General features: G+C 46.2%; 1 protein-coding gene across 3 annotated transcripts in view; it reads left to right on the top strand.

Annotated features, from left to right (window-relative positions):
- Window positions 1–19,605, top strand: part of Usp32 (Ubiquitin specific protease 32) — a 67,808-nt gene that overhangs the window by 38,474 nt on the left and 9,729 nt on the right. For 2 of the 3 annotated variants that reach the window (XM_084598825.1, XM_084598824.1), the window contains exons 23-31: window positions 1,001–1,284; window positions 4,720–4,934; window positions 8,597–8,812; window positions 8,948–9,138; window positions 11,832–11,918; window positions 16,581–16,701; window positions 17,350–17,541; window positions 17,701–18,153; window positions 18,895–18,987. In XM_084598825.1, coding sequence (XP_084454951.1) covers window positions 1,001–1,284; window positions 4,720–4,934; window positions 8,597–8,812; window positions 8,948–9,138; window positions 11,832–11,918; window positions 16,581–16,701; window positions 17,350–17,541; window positions 17,701–18,153; window positions 18,895–18,987 — 1,852 coding nt within the window. The remainder of the gene's footprint in view (window positions 1–1,000; window positions 1,285–4,719; window positions 4,935–8,596; window positions 8,813–8,947; window positions 9,139–11,831; window positions 11,919–16,580; window positions 16,702–17,349; window positions 17,542–17,700; window positions 18,154–18,894; window positions 18,988–19,605) is intronic. The other variant, XM_084598826.1, reaches the window with a different exon arrangement.

Genomic DNA, 19,605 nt, shown 5'->3' with positions numbered 1-19,605 from the left:
CGCTTCCTTCATTCTGCATACTTGTATGCCATCAGCGTTTCATTTCTGAAGAATATTTCGTGTCTCGAAAGCCTCAAAACTCGCCGCCGCGTTGCAAGCCTTTGTTTGCTTCACAAATGTTTCCACAGCACTCTGAATCAAACATCTTACATTACTCATCTGATCCACATTGCGCATCCATTTCAGATTGCTCGGTCCTTATCTCGTACTGCAACTTTTTCAGGTTCCTTTTTTCCCCTGCACTGCTGTGGGCTAGAATGTCCTCCTCACCAATGTCGGCGCTGTCTTCATTCTTGTCTGCTGTAACAACTTTTATCATAAGGCAATGACATGTATTTATTATTGTTGTATATATATTAATCCACTCTTATGTAATACCCTTCGAGGGGTGTCTTTAAGGTAAAATAAAGTGAAGAATAAGTCGGGGGTTGAGTTAACGAGCCTTTGGTTGCAAGTCTCTGAGGTCATGCGGAGGAAAGTGCAGACACCCGCAACTGCGGCCGCCGCCCCCTGTCCTTTGGCCGCTGGGCTGGTATGCCGCCAGCTTTGTTTTTACCCATTCTTTCATGATTTTACCTGGTTTTACCTTCTCCCTTCGTTTTCGATGTGATGCAACCTCGTGACTGTGCTGCCCTATTGTAGAGGCGTTTCTTTGTCCATGTGGTGGGTGCCCAGCCACCCAGGCATGGCGGCGCATAATTTCGGCTATCTGTGGCATTTTGAATTAACAGAATTTCTCATACGAACATTTCTAAGGAGCTTGGCTGGAGCTGACAGTACTTATAGTGGTGATAGCGGTAGTGAATGTGCCGATAATGATAATACTGTTTGAATTGTCCAGGGATTCAAATATGAGGTTAGATGGACGTTTATGGAGATGCATTGAAGCATTTGGCGGTGGCATTTCAGGAGGAATTGCTATGCTGCAGCTCAGTTGGCGTGAAGACTCGGGCACACGAGAGTGGTACTCAGAGCGAGCACGTGCTTTCCCTTTGCACAGGTATGGTCTGCAGCTGAACCCGGACGAACGGTACCTGGCGGTGAAGCAGCAGCTGGCTCCCCTCTGTGGGCTGGCCCCACAGCAGCTGCTGCTGGCCGAGGTGTGGGGCGCAGTGGTGCGCGCCCTGCTGCCCGATGAGCGCAGGGTGCAGGCCACGGCTGGTGGGGTGGGCCTGTATGCCTACCAGGTGGCTCCACCTCTGGAGAGTGACGAGGGCTGTGCCTCGGCCTCCCATGTGCGGGAACCACAGACCCTCACCCAGATCCAGAGGATGGTGGTCACCTGTGAGTGTCGGCTATTCTCTCTTTTGCATGTGGGCTGTGCTGTCGCTTGTGGTGCTCGTCGTGTATGTGACAGGTAACCGCACATCCAACAAAAAAAAAATCTAGAATTCGAAAATGGTTATGAGAACTTAATTGCAAGTAGTAGTACCTGATCCATCATGGCATCTCCAAATTGGAGTTGGCAGCTGCAGAGTCTGAGTTTAGGCATTGTGTTAAGTGCCGGCAGGGCTCTAGAACACTGGTACAGAGCTCTCTCTCTCCCCCCCCTCTCCTGCATAGGCCGGGCTCATTTGTCGAGAAGCTATGTGCAGCTTCAACGGAGCCAACTAGTAATGCTTAGAAAGTAAAGATTTTGAAGATAAACATGACCTTTATTTTTTTGTATAGGTAAGAAAGAAGGTAAGTGGTGTCAATTTAATAAGCTGGTTAAGTAAGTTACAGTAGTGAACTTTCAGCTCTTAGGTGGCTGATGGTAATCAGATTCATAGCCAGCCACTGGTAATAGTGTCAGTTCTTTTTTTATTATTATTTTAAAGACATAAATGTGCTTGGCACTGTGGAGCAGTGAATTCTGGCTGTCCCCACGAAACTGCAACTGTGCAGCATGAACCGTTGACATGTGCCACTCTGAGCCGCACATCCTCAGACTCCTCTGTCCCTTCCGGCTTGAGTGGCTTAAGCAGCAAGCAGCCACAAAAAAGCGAACATTATGTTTGAGGGCTTTGTCACTACTGACAGCTTAGTTGTGGCACTATGGCACCCTAACTAATAGTCGATCAACTGGTTCCTGCAGATGATGCGCGTTAGTGATGATGACACTGAACTAGACGAAGAGCGAGCTCTGAATAGCACAGAGGCCACAGAAATGGCCAGGATTACACCATTCTTGAAATAAATCTCTTGCACAGGGCAACATCTCTACTCTTCTGTTCAGTTTCGAAAGACCAGGTTTCATGTGTGTGTACCAAGCTTTTAATTAAAAAATTGTGCATTTGTACGTTTGTTTTGTCCATGTCTTTCCTTGAGTTTTTTAGCAGAGTCGTTTGCAGGAATTTGTGCGCGTGCTTTTAAAACAAAATATCTGATATAATGAGCAAATTTTTGTGCCAAATAGTACAACTTCCTAGTAATGAGGCTCGACCGTATTACTGTTGTGAGCTCCACTGAAACACATTGTACAGCTTTAAATACCCGAGCATTTTGGTCTTGAAGAACCCCATTTCAATTTCTGCAGAATTCTGTGTTCCCCGTACCTTGTCCTCCAGTCATACATGCCCTGAGGAGTATACGAATGCTTAGGTCCTCAATAACAGGTCATATTTAGTAAAAATCAACTGGCCACAGCACTGAAGCACTGTCCTGTATTTACTTGCTCTGTGGTCAGTTCCCGATGTAAAGAGGATGCTGAATAATACTGGATTGGAACATATTGATTTCTGTACTTGAACATGAAAAAAAAATTAGGGGGACTTTAAAGTTTCGCCTCAAAAGTAGACTCGACACGCCTTTAACACCGCATTTTCATTGCATAGATTTAAAAAGAAAATTTCTTGTTTAAATCATTTCAGTTTTCAAATTATTACTGTAACATCAGCACACACCTCAAACACATGTTAGTATCGTAAAAAACCCACATATAATACGAGGTGCAGTTTCGGGATAGCAAAAACTCAAACAGAAGTTTTCATCTGCTTATAATGCGAGCAGGAAAAGATACGAAAGTATTGATTTGCACTACATTTCGCAGTTGCACCGCGAGGCGTACGAGCTCTGCTCTAGCGCGTACAGCGCCTTGCTGCACCGGGTGTCGAATAGTGCCACGAACATGCATGTGCCGTTACTGGTTCTCTTCCCTTCTCGTGCCGACATGCTTGGTAGGTATATGTCACACACCATGAGAAGAGCAACTCCCGTTCGCTCCGGCAATCACGGAAGTCGCGTGGTACTCCGCTTGTTTCAAAACTAGTAAGCTGCTACCAGCCCTAACGCAGGATGACAGCGCACGAGTTGCCGGCCATCATGCGTCATGCTCGCGCCTGTTCGCATCAGCACGGCACACAGGCACCCGACATGTGCTTCCGGGATCAAAGTTTTCTCACATTCAGGGTTTTCGCAATCATCAGCATCCGGTACATGTGTCATCTGCCAAGCGTCTCTTGCTGGAAACACCTTTCAGCAGAAATTCGTCTTTAGTATGTTCCCGCATTTCTCAAAAGCACGACCGATGTGCTTCTTGGGAATACATGGAGAAGCGCTCGCGTTTGGCTGTAGGGCGTGGCCATGCTGGAGAGGCCCGGGAGAGGCCCGTGCAACGGGCCGAGTGGTCCTTTCTCGATCCCTACATAGTGCAAGGTGCAGTCAACCTCCTGCCAGTCGCGTGTGTGTTGCGGGCGCTGTGGTCGCGAAGCTCGCGGGTTCAGCGAGCTTCCGAAACCACTGAAACAGTCAGCAGACGCCACCACTAGATAATGCCTCCTCTTGCTGGAAGCCTGAGGCTGATGACGCTGATTAATGAGGCCGAAACTGCGAATTTAGGCTGAAATTTGTTCGAATCCTTATATAATACAAGGCAGAAATCTGATGCGATAAAATTGCAAAATATGCAGGCTTTTTTGGTAAGTTGCAAAGCAACGCGTTCACTAGGTACTGCTCCAACACACTTGGTACCAACGACTCTTTGTGACCTGTATGTTACGTGCCCATCTGGCATGCAGAGGACCTGGGTTCGAACCCCATTTGACCAATTTATTTCATTAAATATATTTCATAGCTTTATTTTAAATGTGAGGTGTTTGAAATTCCCACAAGAGGGTATGTGGTTGTGATGTCAGACAGGTCAGGATTTTTCCGTGTGAATAATTTCAACACGCTGGTGCCGACGACTATTACTGCGACGCCGACGGCTTTTCGACCGATCGAGCTGTATACTTTGTGTAAAAGCAGAAAGCTTCCAAACGAAACCTACAGATCCATGAGACCTAGTTTCAGAGCCCAAGCTTAGGAAATAGCAAGGCAGAGTCGAGGTCTACTGTTTTTTATCTGACACCTGCTTACTGCATTTGAAGATTGCTTTCAATCCCATTGAAGCCTTCCTTCAAATGTGCACTTTTACCACTTGGAGTACCTGACCTCGTGTTGCATTCATTCAGCAGCCTTGAGCGGTGGAGATAATTGTGACTGACATCTGTCTCGACACTGTCATATGGCTACAAAGGAAACCTACAAAGGAAAACTAGGGCACATTTTTTTAAGTTACGGAGCATTGAAGGCACTTTGTTCACCGGCTGTAGTTGATGAAAGGCACTTTGCAGCTGTGTTTGTTCACCGGCTGTAGTTGATGTCGATTCACTATTGGCGTCACTGGTCTGCTTGCTCACTGTGCATAGAGGGGTGGAGAATTTTGATGCTAGTGCATTGTGGTGCATTGGGATGCAGGTGCCAACGGCCCGCACAGCAGCAAGCCTCTGGTCAACGGCAGTGTTCCTTCGGGTGACGGCCTGGGGCTGTGTGGGTCGCCCATGGAGCTGGGCCCAGTGGCAGGTGCCGGGGAAGCCCCCTCCTCCTGCCAGGTGACCACCACCGCAACGTTCTTTTGCTGCAGCAGAAGGGGTGGCAGCCGGTGTGGCCCCCGGGGGGCCGTAAGCAGGGTCGTAAGTGCCGCCTCGAGACACAGCGCGCTAAGGCTCACCCATGTGTCTGTGTGCGTGTCAGTGCGCAGCAGCAGCCATGCCACCCCTGTGTGCGTGTGCACCTTCCTTGCATACATGCCTCAAGTTATGTGCCCCTCATGTTCACTTTTGTGACCATCAGTTCGGCGCCCGCCACCTGCTGCCTCCCCACTTGCTGCCGCCATTGCTGCTGCTCATTCTCTTTTTTAATTCTTTCTTTCCCTTCGTGTTGCCACTGCTGTAGATGTTGCTGCCTGTTTCCTCTGGCACTGTGGCTTCTCTCTTAATCTATGTTCGTCCGGTGTCAAGTTTTGACGGGCTGTGAGAGATTTCACTAGACTTGTTATGCTACACTAGAGCTTAGAAAATTTTCTGTTCACTAAGCATTTTTTTGTGCAGACTTCGTTCCTTCTTTTTTTTTTTTATCACCAGTTAGCATACGTAGCATGCCAGTGTCTCTTAGAATTTGCATAATACTGATTTATAAACTTGCTGCATTTGCAAAGGTTGATCACAGGACGCATTTTTGTAAGCCCATTGCACTGTGAAAGACTGCAGGCTTTGAATGTAGAATAGTTTGCATATATTGTATTTGTTGCAAAGCAACTGCATTTGCACTTACGGTCACCCAAAATGCATTTAGCCGTAAGAGTGATGTAAGGTGCTTGTCTTAAAGTCAAAGGTACCATGTGTCACAGGGGAAGGAAAAGCATTACCTAACTTATCACATACAACTTGTGCCTCCTGGAAATGCACTCATGGCGCCTAAATTATATGCTGTGGACTTGACTTGCATACTGTAATGTAGCACAATTTATGGAGCTCACATTTACCAGTATTACTATTTAAGTTAACCATTAAGAGCAATTGAGCTGACATGGTCATAACACTAATACATTATCCCACTTAATGAATCTCAGTCAGTCAAGGATATATCAAACCTGGATACGTCGAATTATTGCTTGTTTGAAAATTTTATGCAAAATATAGCATTACTGAATGTGTGCATCAAACGGCGTGCCGTGCTTCTTTGTTCTGGGGTGTCCATTTTCCACACAACATTGCTGCCATGCAGAAAAGCTAGCGTTCTGTGCAAAACGGTGGTCATGCAGTGAAACCTCATTATAACAAACAGTTAAAAAAAATCGGAAGATAGTTCGCTATATCCATAATTCGTAATATAAAATTTTGTAGAAAATACATTCAAGAGCAGCAAAATTATCAGAGAAGGCACAGCAACTCGGAGTGTGCTTACTTGGGTCACGTCCATTTATTTACGCACGAAGAACTGTGTTATCGCGGCCTGCTTATTTTGTGTTGATCGCGTTACGTATCACGCCCTGTTCCACAGTTCGCAAACACTCAACAAGGGCAAACCCACTGCTGTCAATAGCACTGCAGTGGCGGCGCAGTAAATCCAATGCAGCAAGCGCTTCTTGTGAAGTTGGAATGTTTTCATCGTCTGCAGGGTCAGCCTGAGCTTTGTCTGTGGGGTGTTCAGAAACTTCCGCACCGATTTCGGCGTTCGTCAGTACAGCCGTGGTCGCTACGATGTCGTTGACGCCTACAAAGCCCTCTTCAGTCATTGTTGCGGGCATGTCACCAACAAAACGTAAAAAATTGTTCCTGCCCTCATTGAGCTCGCGGAGCTCTACTTCTGCTTCGTCGAGATCGTCCCCATCGTCACTTGATGCACGTGCCTCTGCTGGAACAAAGCCTGCGTGCGGAAAGCAGTTGGCAATCGTTACGCCTTTCACGCTGTACCATGCCGCTTTAATGCTCCCGGCAAGTCGATCAAGTCCTGCATTATACGAAGCTTCACGAGAAGAGTGTCAATCAGTCTCCTCTTGTAAACTGCCTTGAAGGCCTTGATTTTATCTCCAGCTTGATCTTTAATGTCAGTGCTGCTTTTTTTTTCACGTTCACCGCCATCACAGCACTACGCACACCCGCGCACCATACTTGACGCGACGACCGACGCAGCCTCCATGGAACGCTATGACAGCCACGCCGCGCCGCCGCTGCTAACACTAAAACGCAAAAAGGCAAAAGCAACATTCGATCGTGCTGCTGCCACCGCTGCTTAAGAGGCGCTGTCAGCGATAGTGAGATGTGAACGATTTCTGTGGCTGTCAACTCTCAATGCCAGCGTGGCATCTGTGGCGCTGTCAGCGCCTGCGAGGTAGTCCTGAATGTTTGCTGCACTGCACAACACACTTGTGCAACGAAGCCTGCCTCCTGCTATTAAAGTGAGGCAGTGCTTGGCGTCGCGAAGTTCGTTATATCCATTTTATGGCGAACCGTGTTCGCTATGGGAAGTTTAAGTGTTTGACAAAAATATTTCGGAAAAGTTCCATATATTCAATAATTTGTTATATGCATGTTCATTATAATGAGGTTTGACTGTAAAAACACTGGCCATGCTGTGAAGCTAACCTAGCTGACCATAGGCTACTGTTTTTTGCACCTGCCTTGCTGTTGTGGGTGTTGCAAAAAGAGCTGTACCTCAGTCTCTCAATCTTAATGCAGGATTAATGTGTTTACAGGGCATAGCTAACACCTTTTATGCTGGTAGTGGCCAGTAAGCATTGCCCATGGCAGATTCAAACGCAAAGCAGCCTTGGCCTCTGGCAGCATGTCATTGCAGAATGCGCAGCTGTACTGTTAATGCGCCATACTCTTAATTCCTGGTTGCAGGTTATCGTATTCATTGCCAAGGGTTACATATCAAACTATTGATATATATCAAACTATTTCTTAATCCTCTTCGAGCTCTATATATACCTGGGATTGACTGTAGCCTGTGCTCATATTGCGATTATTGGCCTTGAAGGCAGTGCCCCAGTTCTCTCGGTACATGAAAACAAAAAGATGGAGGGTGTAAAGGGGTCATCGTTTCTAAAACAAACACATGGCATTGTTTCCGTCGATGTCTGTAGCAGTGTCAAGACTGTCAGTAGCTGTGCCATGTCAGGCCGACTGCCGAAAATTTCAATTAGCCTTTGAGGACAGTTTCTTCAACTTGTGGTAGTCTGACGTGGAACATTGCACTCCTCAGTTTATGCCACTTTTTTTGCCCTTGTCACTGGCACATAAAACAGCACTGCAACTTTGCACATTTTTGTGCTTTTTTTTTTTTTTTTTATCTGTGGTAGCAGTGACAATTTTTTACTCTTGCTCTGACATCATGCAGCTGAGAGGCTTGCACTTAAAAGGGAAGGTGAGATGGTTACAAATTTTAAAAATTCACATGTATGACGCTTTCAGGTAAAGCATGCAAAGAATTTTTGTGACAGCATTTAAAGTGATGGTATGATTGGTCGTACGAGAATCTCCAGGCTTCTCACCTCATCAGCAATGTGCAGAGAAGCTTGGAAATGGCATCATTGTTATTGAGGCTTTAAGTTCTGCTGCCTTCGTCCATATCCTGCCAAGTGCCATCCAGTGCCACCAAACAGCGCATTGTGGGTTTTACCATAAACTGGTCACGTTGGTTTTCTTTTCCCAAGTAAATGTTCCTTTGTTGGAAATGTTTCACGCATTCAATCTTTATAATCTCGTCAAGTTCTGAAAGCTCTTCAGTTTTCTTCCCGAGAGCTTTTTGGTGGTAACTTATGCCTAGCTGGTTATCTCTTGCTAACCAGGGACAAATGGCTGGGAACGAGGCTCCGCCAGAGCGACCAGACACCCCAGGTTCAACATCGTCAGGAAGTGCCGCCAACTCGGGATCCTGGAATGGGGTTGGCTCCTACCCAGAACTGCCATCGGGCATGAGCTCTAGCCTTACCAGCAATTGTTCAGCAGCTGACCTATCTGAGCTGCCAAGGAGAAACTTTATCGTGGCCTACCATCGAAAGATGGTGAGTTCTTTCACGTATAAAAGGCTCGGGATAGCAGTTTTTTTTGCAGTAGAGAAAAACTATGTTGGAAAAATAAGGCAGTCGCGTGCTACCTTGCTCTCCTTGGAGCTGAACATGTGGCGCCACCTTTTGCAGATGCGGCAGGATGTGTACTTTCTCTCGTCCCAGAAGACGCGGCCAACTCTGTTTGGCCTGCCCCTGGTGCTTCCTTGTCACGAAGGCACGAGTCGGCAGGATCTGTACCGGCTCGTGTGGACACAGGTCGCACGACTTGTCTCTCCACTGCCACCCTCTGAAGCCACTGTGCCCAACCATGCGCAGGACTGGTGAGTGCTAGTTGTTGATGACATAGGCGTCGTCGCGTGGGCATAATTTTCAGGACGTGCGAGCTTTTGCCGGGGCATTTAAGTTGTGATGTCTGGCATGGCTTGCTTGATTGCGCCAGTGCAAAAAGCAGGGGGGCACCCTTGACAGCGTTCGAGCACTGTGTGCGCATTCATTGCCCTTTTGGATCCAGATCAGCCTTCAATGTGTGCCCTCTTCTCAAGTGCGGCAACTTCTTGCCGCTGTGAAGTGGTTTACAGAATGATTAAGCACACCGGCGGTAGTCACCCAAGCAAGCGCAGACCTGCAAGTAGCTTTATTTGTGCACCAGGGCAGAAAAAAAGCATGCAAAAAATGATGTGTGCAGAAAGGAGTGCCATGATAAATGCAATATCACTTGAACTGTGATAGGCTCCTAACACCTATCACATAAACATACCATTAATATGGCTGTTGGAAGTCTGAATAGATGTTCCTGAAGTGGTTTGCGTGGAAGTGCCTTGATTGTGACATCTTTTTTCTTTTTGCGTGTGCTTTGCTTGGTCATATTTGCCAGCTTTGTTCACAAATAATGTTCGATAGTGATTAGTGCTCATAATTTGTTCTTCAGCCTCAGTATTCGTCCTGCAGCTCTCCTGAACTAAATTATAAACGAACCATCGAGCCAGTCTACAAGTTTTGTTGACCTAATGAAGTGTGGTCGTCATGGGTCACACGAAGGTTCAGCTTTGTGCAGAATTTTATTGGTGCCTATTCTCGCCTATGATGCATAATTCGTCACACAGTCACAGTTAGGCTGTGTGTATCTATACAGTTGCCCACCGTTTTTTGGATTCCCTATGTTCTGGACCTGCCTGGTTATTCGGACTCTGCCATAGCACTGTCACGCGCTCCATAGTGTCAGTGTACAACACCAACTGGAAAACGTATCAACAACCTTAGATATGCGGATGATACCACTTTAATGGCAGAAAGTGAAGTCTAACATCTTGAACCCACATTGCATGTATCCTGCATACACCCGTACTCTTGATAGCAGGCACCACTAGCTGAGGCGAGTTGATGAATCCGTTACTTCCCAAAATCGGGATGCCTGCGTCATGGTAGCCATGGGCGCCTGTTTCGTGGTTCCATTGAGTGCCATTGACGGAGGATGGGCCAGTGAGCGCAAGTGTGCTTTTATCACATGACCATACTTCACTGCTTCGGTGTAGCTGCAAGCAAGAGATAGCGTAGCTGGTCTGCACGGTCGCCGCGAGTCATCTTGTTGCTGGCAGCTGACAACAGGCACTAGTTTTACTTCATTTTTCAATACACTGGGTGTCCCAACTAAACACGACCTCCAAGAGAGCTTTTCTTTTTTAAACCAATGCATGCAGCACACGACTTCCATTGCCTCCGCGGAGACCGCCGCCATTGCCACTTTTTCTTTTTTGTACATAGTCACGTGGGAGCAGCAAGGCTCTGCCTGAACTCTTATCCGATGTCTGGTGCCTTTTTCTATTTTAACTTCACACTGCTCCGGCCATTGCGTGGTGTCCCCACCGCTGCACAGGAGAGGAAACTGGCTGTGAGAATGAGGAGATTGACATAGAAACATAATTCTTAAAGCCGCTAGGTAAATAAAGTGATGTTGTTATTATAAATTCATTTTTAAGACTGCCTAGTTTTTCGGACGTTTTTTCAGCCCCTTGAGGGACCAGAAAATCGTTCGGCGACTGTATTTGGCAATGCATGGGAAAACAGCAATGAAATCTACATATTTTTTTTTAATGTTTCCTTTTGATCGCTAAGGTGGCTCAGGGGCTAGGGAGCTCAAATGCTAAACCCATTGTCACGAATTCAATCCTGGCCACTGTGGCCCACTTTTTGATGTGGATTAAAAGCATCGATGTACTATGTGATGTCCGAGCTTGTTAAAGGTCTTCAAGTAGTCACAGTTTTCGGAGCCCTCCAGTGCAGCACTGAATATGGCCCAGGTTACTTTATGTTACACGTTGTAAACCAATATTACCTTTTAAAAACTTTCGACTTGGGGTATACATGGAGCATTGCGTATGCCTGTCAGCATACCTTTCTGTACCGGCAGATGTGTGAATGAATTCACTGATGGGGAGCTTTTAGCAAAGCCATGATGAAAAAGCTCTCTTCAGACACATGCAATGTTGTAGTGGGGTGGTTCTGTTGATGTGAACATTTCTCATTTTCATTGAAAAAGTGCTGGGAATGCCAATACATAGCTGTGAACAAGTTGATGTAGTTAGGCTTAAGGGGGCAGTGAACAGGACATCTGCAGACAAAAGCTGTACCTAGTGTTGAAAGATGAGTGCAGGATATCAGGGCCTCTGTGAAGGGGAGCTGGTGTAGTACTAGTTTTGGCTGCTAATCTCCAAGCATGATTTGCAGCTCTTCAGCGCAGTCACTAGCGCAGCAGCAGATCGGGAGGGTTCAAAAAAACATTCTAAGTGTCTGGAGCATTGGTTCAAAGACCAGGATAGTGCCGACGCGTTGGCATATCCGGGGTGTATCTCAGATGTCTTTAATTGAAGTGATGGGTGCTTAATAGTAATTGAAGCTGCACTGTTTTGGGTGCTTGTATACATGTGGAGGCGTAGTGAACTGTAGTTGGTGTTTTCATGGTATGTGTCTGTGATGCATGAGTCTTATGTCGCGTCTCCTGCTCTTTTTCTTTCAGTGACGATAGTCTTGGATATGAGTACCCATTCACATTGAAGGCTGTGCATAAGGATGGATTGATGTGTGCCTGGTGCCCCTGGTACAAGTAAGTGTGCTCACAGTTTCTGCCAATTTTTAACATTTTGTTGTTTCTGTGCTTATAACTTATGTGCATGACTGCAATTTAGAATGATGAGTAGGGCACTGTGACACCCAATTAAAGGAGAGTATTCAGTTCAAGTTCCTACGAATTTGTTTTGCAGTAAAATGCAATGGAAGCCTATTAATGTTATCAGACAGAAGAATTGTGGTTATTTATGTGCAACGGACTTCGTTTGCCTGCATGTCAGATTTATGTTTTTCATTAAGGGGGGACACGGGTCTTTGGGACCAAAAAATGACCAAAAAACCGATTTTCTGAAAATGGCATTTTTGGAATCTGTGGCTATTAATCTACAAGTTCACCAATTTTCTTCTTCCAGAAGTCAGTATTTTCAGCATAATAACGAATTGAAATCATCGCGCGGGCTGAATTTGCGCAGCAGCAGACGGTAAAACGGCACATTTTTCGTTGCGCGCAACTGCCGTTCCGCCGGACCGATCTCGGCCATGTTAGGCTCGTTTGAAAGAGCGCTTTCTGGGTTTCAATTTCCCGCCGCTAGCGCTTGTCTGCCCTCAATGGCCACTGAGAAAAATAACCACAAAGAAAAACGAAAACGCGGCATCTGATTCGCTGCTGAGCGCACGTGACTGCAACTGAGCCATCCGATTGGCTGATTCTATCGCACGTCGTCTGCTTGCGGCGGGCCAGCAGCCGTTGAAAGCGTCCGAGACGCCATTTTGTTCTGAGTCGAGACCGAGGCGAGACGATGCCCCTCAGTAAATTCCGCTCGCGCCACAAATTCGGCAAAAAGAAGAAGAGTGCGCGCGGCGACAACTTTCGGAACCGTCCTGCGGCACCCGAAAGCTCCGAGGATGTGCAGGAGCCAGCGGCAAGTCAAGAAGTCCCCGCGGCCGAAATAGGCCTAGCGAGCTCGGCGGCGCCTACGCCCAGCGGACGCGTCCGCCACGACACGACGATGCTGCAGCCTTCGGACTTGATTGAAAAGAAAAGAAAAGCCGAAGGAATGCTGCAGGAGCTGGGTTCAACCGCAGCGACGAAGAGGAAAGCGGATTTCATCGCCACTTCTGACGCCCGTCTTCTTGACGCGACCGGCGGTTGCCGTGCGGACGATACGACGTTCACTGTTGTGAGTTTGGAGTCGCTGAACGAACTGTTGTCTGCTGTGAAATGTAAAGTGTGTGGCGGGGATGTCCATATTTCAAAAGGAAATCGTGAATATGGTCTAGCCGTTAAACTCTCTCTCGCGTGCGTGATTTGCGGGGACATTTCATCGGCATGGAGTTCGCCGCGCGTGCAAGGCAGCCAGAAGATAAATCCGTTTGCCGTGAATATCCTTGCTGCACGCGCGATGCAAAGTACCGGACATAGGCAAACGGCGCTGAATGATGTGTTTGCGGCGATGAACATATCTCATCGTGGCCTGCACACGAAAACGTGGCAGGACTACGTAAAGAGTAAGCTGACGCCCGCAGCAACACGCGCAGCCGAAGGAGTGTTGAAAGACAGCGCCCGTTCTGTTCGGCAACTCTATAACGAGTTGAACCTTGACAACCCCGGGAACATTTCTGTCTCTTTCGATGGTTCATGGATGACCCGGGGTCATTCATCCCACATCGGTGTCGGCGCCGTAGTAGAACTTTTTACTGGACTGGTACTTGACTATGTAGTTTTCAGTAACTTTTGTGCTGGGTGTGAGCGTGGGCCCAAAGAAGGTGACCCGTCCTATGAGGCGTGGAAAGAAAGCCACTTGTGCCAAAAGAACACGGACAAAAAGTCCGGTGAAATGGAAGTTCAGGCCGGACTTGTTTTGTTCGAAAGGTCACTGCAGAAACATGGCCTTAGGTACACGACCATGCTCTCAGACGGCGATAGCCGCACATTTCTTGCATTGCAAGAATCAGCTGTGTACGGCTACATCGAAATCAGCAAAGAAGATTGCACAAACCATGTGCAGAAGCGGATGGGAACGGCCCTACGCAATGCAATTGCCAAGCATAAAGGTGATGCAAAAGAGAGCTTGAGTGGCAAAGGAAAGCTGACAGGCGACCTTGTCACCAAGTTGACATCGTATTACAGCTGGGCCCTGAAGTCCCATGCTGGAGATGTTGGGGCAATGCATAAGGCAGTGATGGCTACCTATCATCACGTAACCTCCAATGATACCGTGTCAAATCACACCCTCTGCCCGACAGGCGCAAACTCGTGGTGCCGCCAGAATGCTGCTGCAGCCAAGGGAGAGCCTGCTCCCAAGCACAGATACAGTTTGCCACCACATGTGTGCAAAGCACTTTTGCCTATTTATGAGCGTTTGGCAGACCCAAAGCTGCTAGAGCGGTGCCAGCAGGGAAAAACCCAGAACAGTAATGAAAGCTTGCACTCCCTAATATGGTCACTCGCACCAAAGGAGCGCCATGCGTCACTGTTCTCCGTTCAAGCAGCTGTTGCGGAGGCTGTTGTCCGCTTCAATGCAGGAAACCTACAAGCATGCTCAAAAATACTGAGTGAGCTAAATATGAACCCTGGCGTCCAGAATATCAGGAGGATGGCTGAGAAGGACAGGCGCCGAACAGCCGAATCAGTACGCAAGCGTGCCTCTGCGGAAAACATGCATCGGGCACTGAAAAAGCGGCATTCTAGTCAGCCCAAGCAGTCAGATTACATGCCTGGTGCATATTAGCTGTCTGCAAGTGTAAATATGTATATATCTTTTCGAAATTTTGAATAAATTGTGCCTAGTTTGTTTTTTCCCTTTTTCTCAAAACTCAAATTTTGGACACTTGGCTGGTTTAGTTCGTCGATATCTCTGCATCTAGGACAGATAGAGATGTAATTCCTTTTTCTACATAAAGCTGAAAGTGCAGTGAATGCAATGATCGAAGCAGAATTCTTTATTCAAGCTTCAAAAATTTTTTATTTTGCCAAGTTAATTGAAGCATGATAGGCACGTCTTGAAGGACAACTTTCAAAGTGCAGCAAAATTGCTAATAAGGGTAAAATGGAAAAACTGCTTTGATCATTGCACTCTCTGGTCATTGTACTGTACCGCCATGCATTAAAAATGATGTTTTATAGAGGCGTTTTTTTTGCGCGGAAGTACTAATTAAATGAATAATTAATATTATTATCTCGGGAATTAACTGACATAGAGAAAAACAAGTTACATTTTTTAAATCAGCATAAAAATCTGAACAAGAGGGTATGATTTTATCAGGATTGGCTTTAAAATAATGAAAATAGCTCTAAGACCAGTGTCCCCCCTTAAGAGAACTTTCTTAATCTGTTTCCAACCTACTTTTGTGATTTGACGGTATTGGTGAAGCTGGTGTATAATGGTACTTTCTTAGTACTGTTTCCAACCTACTTTTATGATTTGAGGGTATTGGTAAGCTGTCAGAAAAGCTTACCAGCTTCATTCAGTGGGTGTGTAATGGTACTTTTTTAGTACTGTTTCCAACCAACTTTTATGATTTGAGGGTATTGGTGAAGCTGTCAGAAAAGCTTACTAGCTTCATTCAGTGGGTGTATAACGGTATTTTCTCAGTACTGTTCCCAACCTACTTTTATGATTTGAAGGTATTGGTGAAGCTGTCGGAAAAGCTTACCGGCTTCATTCAGTGGGTGTATAGCGGTACTTTCTTAGTACTGTTTCCAACCTACTTTTATGATTTGAGGGTATTGGTTGAAGCTGTCAGAAAAGCTTACCAGCTTCATTCAGTGGGTGTATAACGGTACTTTCTTAGTACTGTTTCCAACTTACTTTTATGTTTTGAGGGTATTGGTGAAGCTGTCAGAAAAGCTTACCAGCTTCATTCAGTGGGTGTATAACGGTACTTTCTTAATACTGTTTCCAACCTACCTTTATGATTTCAGGGTATTGGTGAAGCTGTCAGAAAAGCTTACCAGCTTCATTCAGTGGGTGTTTAACGGTACTTTCTTAGTACTGTTTTCAACCTACTTTTGCGATTTGAGGGTATTGGTGAAGCTGTCAGAAAAGCTTACCAGCTTCATTCAGTGGGTGTATAATGGTACTTTCTTAGTACAGTTTCCAACCTACCTTTATGATTTGAGGGATTGGTGAAACTGTCAGAAAAGCTTAGCAGCCTCATTCAGTGGGTGTGTAAGGGTACAGATAATTTGTCATGCTTACTTAATAATTCAGTTCTTTGAACTTACAGAATCTGAAGAACCATTTGGTTACTATGCTTGTCGATGAGTGGCATGCCAAGTTTTATGGTCACATTATCCAGTGGGCAGATTGCAAGCTGCCCTTCGATATATGCAGTACAGACAAGCCTATCATGGTTTGTCATAGGTGCTGTAGGTGTGCGTCATTTTTCTTGTTTTTGTTGCCTCTCCTAATGAATGTCATAAGTTGCTACCAGAATTTGTTGGGCTATGTGGGGCATCAAAGAGAGGGAAGAAACCAGTGCAACTTGAAACTTTGCGTTTTCAGACACATTGTTTTGATTCTCTCTTAGCCCGGCCTGAACAGATCAGACTAAAGTTGGTCTGCTAAACTGTTTACTGTTTTCGGTTTATCATTTCATACATTGGGCTGTGCTCATGGTTAATGCATGCAAGCCACTTATCCGCATTTGTAGAGGCACAAGTGAACGTCTTAATCAACTTTGTTTTTTCCTCCAGATTTTGCCGTGGCTGCCCAATAGACTGTGATGATGCCGACTTCAACTTTAGCTCTTTGTACCTGTCCATTGACTGGGATCCAACTGCTTTACACCTTAGGTACCAAGCTTCACAGGAAAGGGTGAGTTCATTTGCGTTAGTGGGTGATGTTCCTTGTGCTAAAACTAGTGTCCTCAGGGTTGCCTTTTCTTTTTTTTTTTTTGTTGAATTAGCTTTGTAATACTACAAAAACTTGGCATTTCCTTTCTGTGTTAGCACGTGGAAATTTGCAATGAAACTTATAGGCGGAGGGTTGGGTCTTGAAAAACATTTTTTTATTATTGTTACAGTTATGAAATCTTCAACGAACATGTATATTTATGTGCCGATTTTATATGTGCAATTTAATCTTATGTATAGCAATTCCTTGAGCACTTATACAATACACTGTGCAAGCTTTTGTGAAGAGCTTTTAAGAAACTTTGCTGCCCGCAACTTGCTAAAATGCAACCCATTTGTTTCTCTTGTCATGGGATGCAGTAAGGGTAAAATTGTCAATCTGATTATGATAAAACTTGAATGTAGCGAAGATCCCATTTCTGAAAGAAGAAGAGAAATTTGCATTCTTGTGTGTGGAATGGCAGCTTCAATATTCTATAACTCAAGTTTTGTGTTAGGTAGAATGATAAGTTCAGTTTTCTGATATGTCAATTAGTTTTCGAGATAGAGTATAACGAGGGTCTCTTGTAGCCAAAAATTCTAAATTTTTTCTGAACTTCTGTTACGGCAGGTCTTCAACGACCACCAAAGTGTGGAGCGCACGCGACAGCAGAAGGTGGAACCCATCAGCGTGCATGACTGCCTGGCGGCCTTCACAAAGGAAGAGCAGCTCGGTGACCGGGAGAAGTACTACTGTTCGCATTGCAAGCAGCATCAGCTGGCCACCAAAAAGCTGCAAATATACCGGCTGCCCCCCATTTTGGTGAGCATTCACAATTCCGCACATGCGATTGGTCCCCATCCACTCCTTGATTTTGTTTTTGCTTTCCGCAGTTGAATGTGTTTCTTAAGGTACACCTTTGTGCCATAACCTGCTTTCACCACTGCCCTGTTAAAATCCCGCTTCTTATGCTTGTTGCAGATCATCCATCTGAAGCGATTCCAGCTGCTCAATGGCAAGTGGGTCAAGTCGCAGAAGATTGTGCGCTTCCCGTTCAAGGATTTCGATCCGACTGACTACCTGTCGCCGGTGCCACGCAAGGCAGCGCTCAGCTTCCGCCGCTCTCAGCAGGCCCAGCCCACGGCCTCTCCCCTAGTCAAGCGGTTGAACCCTGAGCCGCCCCCGCGGTCGATCGTGGCCAGCCCTGCCCGGGGCCGACCAGATGTGGCCGAGCTTCGGTCGGCCCTCTCTTCTAATACCCAGCAGCAGCAGGCAGTGGTGGCCTCAACTGGACCGTGGCCTCGCAATGGAGTGCCACTGTCCAACGGCAGTGTGGACGCTGGCGGTGGTGGTGAGCCTCAGGACCACCACAAGCACCGGCTGCACCCAGGCTACAGCCCGCTTGACCTCAAGTACCAGATGTATGCCTTAGCGGTGAGCAAAACTCTGCTTGAACTTCATGTCAATGTCCTTTTTTTGCGCAGTTCTCAGCTGACGCGTAAAGTTGATCCATCAGCATTTTGAAGGCTCTGCCATAGCATGCAAGCTCCGGAGGACGCATTTGAAAAAAATTAAAATGGTATTGCTCCACTGCGCATTTAGCAAATGCCTTTTCCTATTACGTGGATATAAAAGTACAGCTGTTGCAGTGTGTGGAGCTCAAGTCTCGGCAAATGTGGTATGATTATTTCAAGGGCCAGTAAGACCCTGCGCTCTACTTTATTAAATGGTCACAGAAAGTGCCTATCAAATGGCTGCATTGTGTGGAGCAAATGCCACAGAGCGTGCATGCCGTGTGCCAGTCCTCGAAAGTGAGCTGACAGTTTGACACAAGTATTTAAAATTGCCATTCCTGTGCCTCACGCCAAACACCGGAGCTGGTCTTTCGTGCAAATTCTGGCTCGGAACATCGTAAGGCACGCGTGATGTCACTGGGAAGGGCGGTGATTGGCTTGCCAAAGACGGTGACTAGGGAGGCGCACACTGGGCATGAGATGGCGGCGCACCTAGCTCCCTTTACTCTCACTCCTCTACCATTTAAGCTTTTGCAATTTTGAACTTTTGTTTTCTAGCAGTCGCATGTTTCTTTTTTCTTTTTCGATTATGCACCACATGCTTTTGGTCCTTGCTGCTAAGCATTTCTAAGGTATATTACTTTGTTTCCCTCTCTTGCAGTGTCACACGGGCATCCTGGGCGGAGGGCATTATGTTTCCTATGCCTGTAACCCAAACAACAAGTGGTACTGCTACAATGACAGCAGTTGCAAGGTGAGTTGTTTGGTGGACGCCAATCATGCGGTAGTATCAGCATCGAATGCGCAGTTATCTGTGCTCCTCAAGGTTATGGTGTCTGCAGAATTTGTGCATGTTGGAAACGAAATTCCAAAGTGTCCATTCCATTGCTTTCGCTAACCAATGAGCCCTTGGACCAGAGCGTACAGCTGCTGCATGTAGCCAGGTAAGTCTTTTAGCAGAAATCAAATGAAGTCCTACAGGGGTTTCATCATTCTGAAGACTTTGTGATGTGGTGTGGCTGGCATGTTTGCAACGCTTGCGAACCTTTTTTTTTTTTTTTCCTACTAGTGTCTGCACTCAGTGACCAGATTTCATTGTTATAACTGATAATCAACTGTTGCAGCATTATTCTATGCGGATTATTTTATTTTACCATAGAGCACGTTGTAAAGTGGACTGAGCTTCAGCTGTCTACAGTAGAATCTCGATGATACGAATTGCAAGGGAGCACGCAAAATATTCGTATCATCCCGAATTCGTATGATTCAAAACAAGTCAATATCCACATGGGAATGAATTGAAAATGAACCAAAGTTTATTATGGCGAACTACTTGCGGCCGAAAAAGTCCGCAATGCTTGTCTGCACTTTT

This window comes from Amblyomma maculatum, chromosome 3 (assembly GCF_055883805.1).
Source record: "Amblyomma maculatum isolate TAMU_Amacu chromosome 3, ASM5588380v1, whole genome shotgun sequence".
NCBI lineage: Eukaryota > Metazoa > Arthropoda > Arachnida > Ixodida > Ixodidae > Amblyomma > Amblyomma maculatum.
The sequence above is the reverse complement of the archived record's forward strand: the minus strand, read 5'-3'. Positions and strand labels throughout refer to the sequence as shown.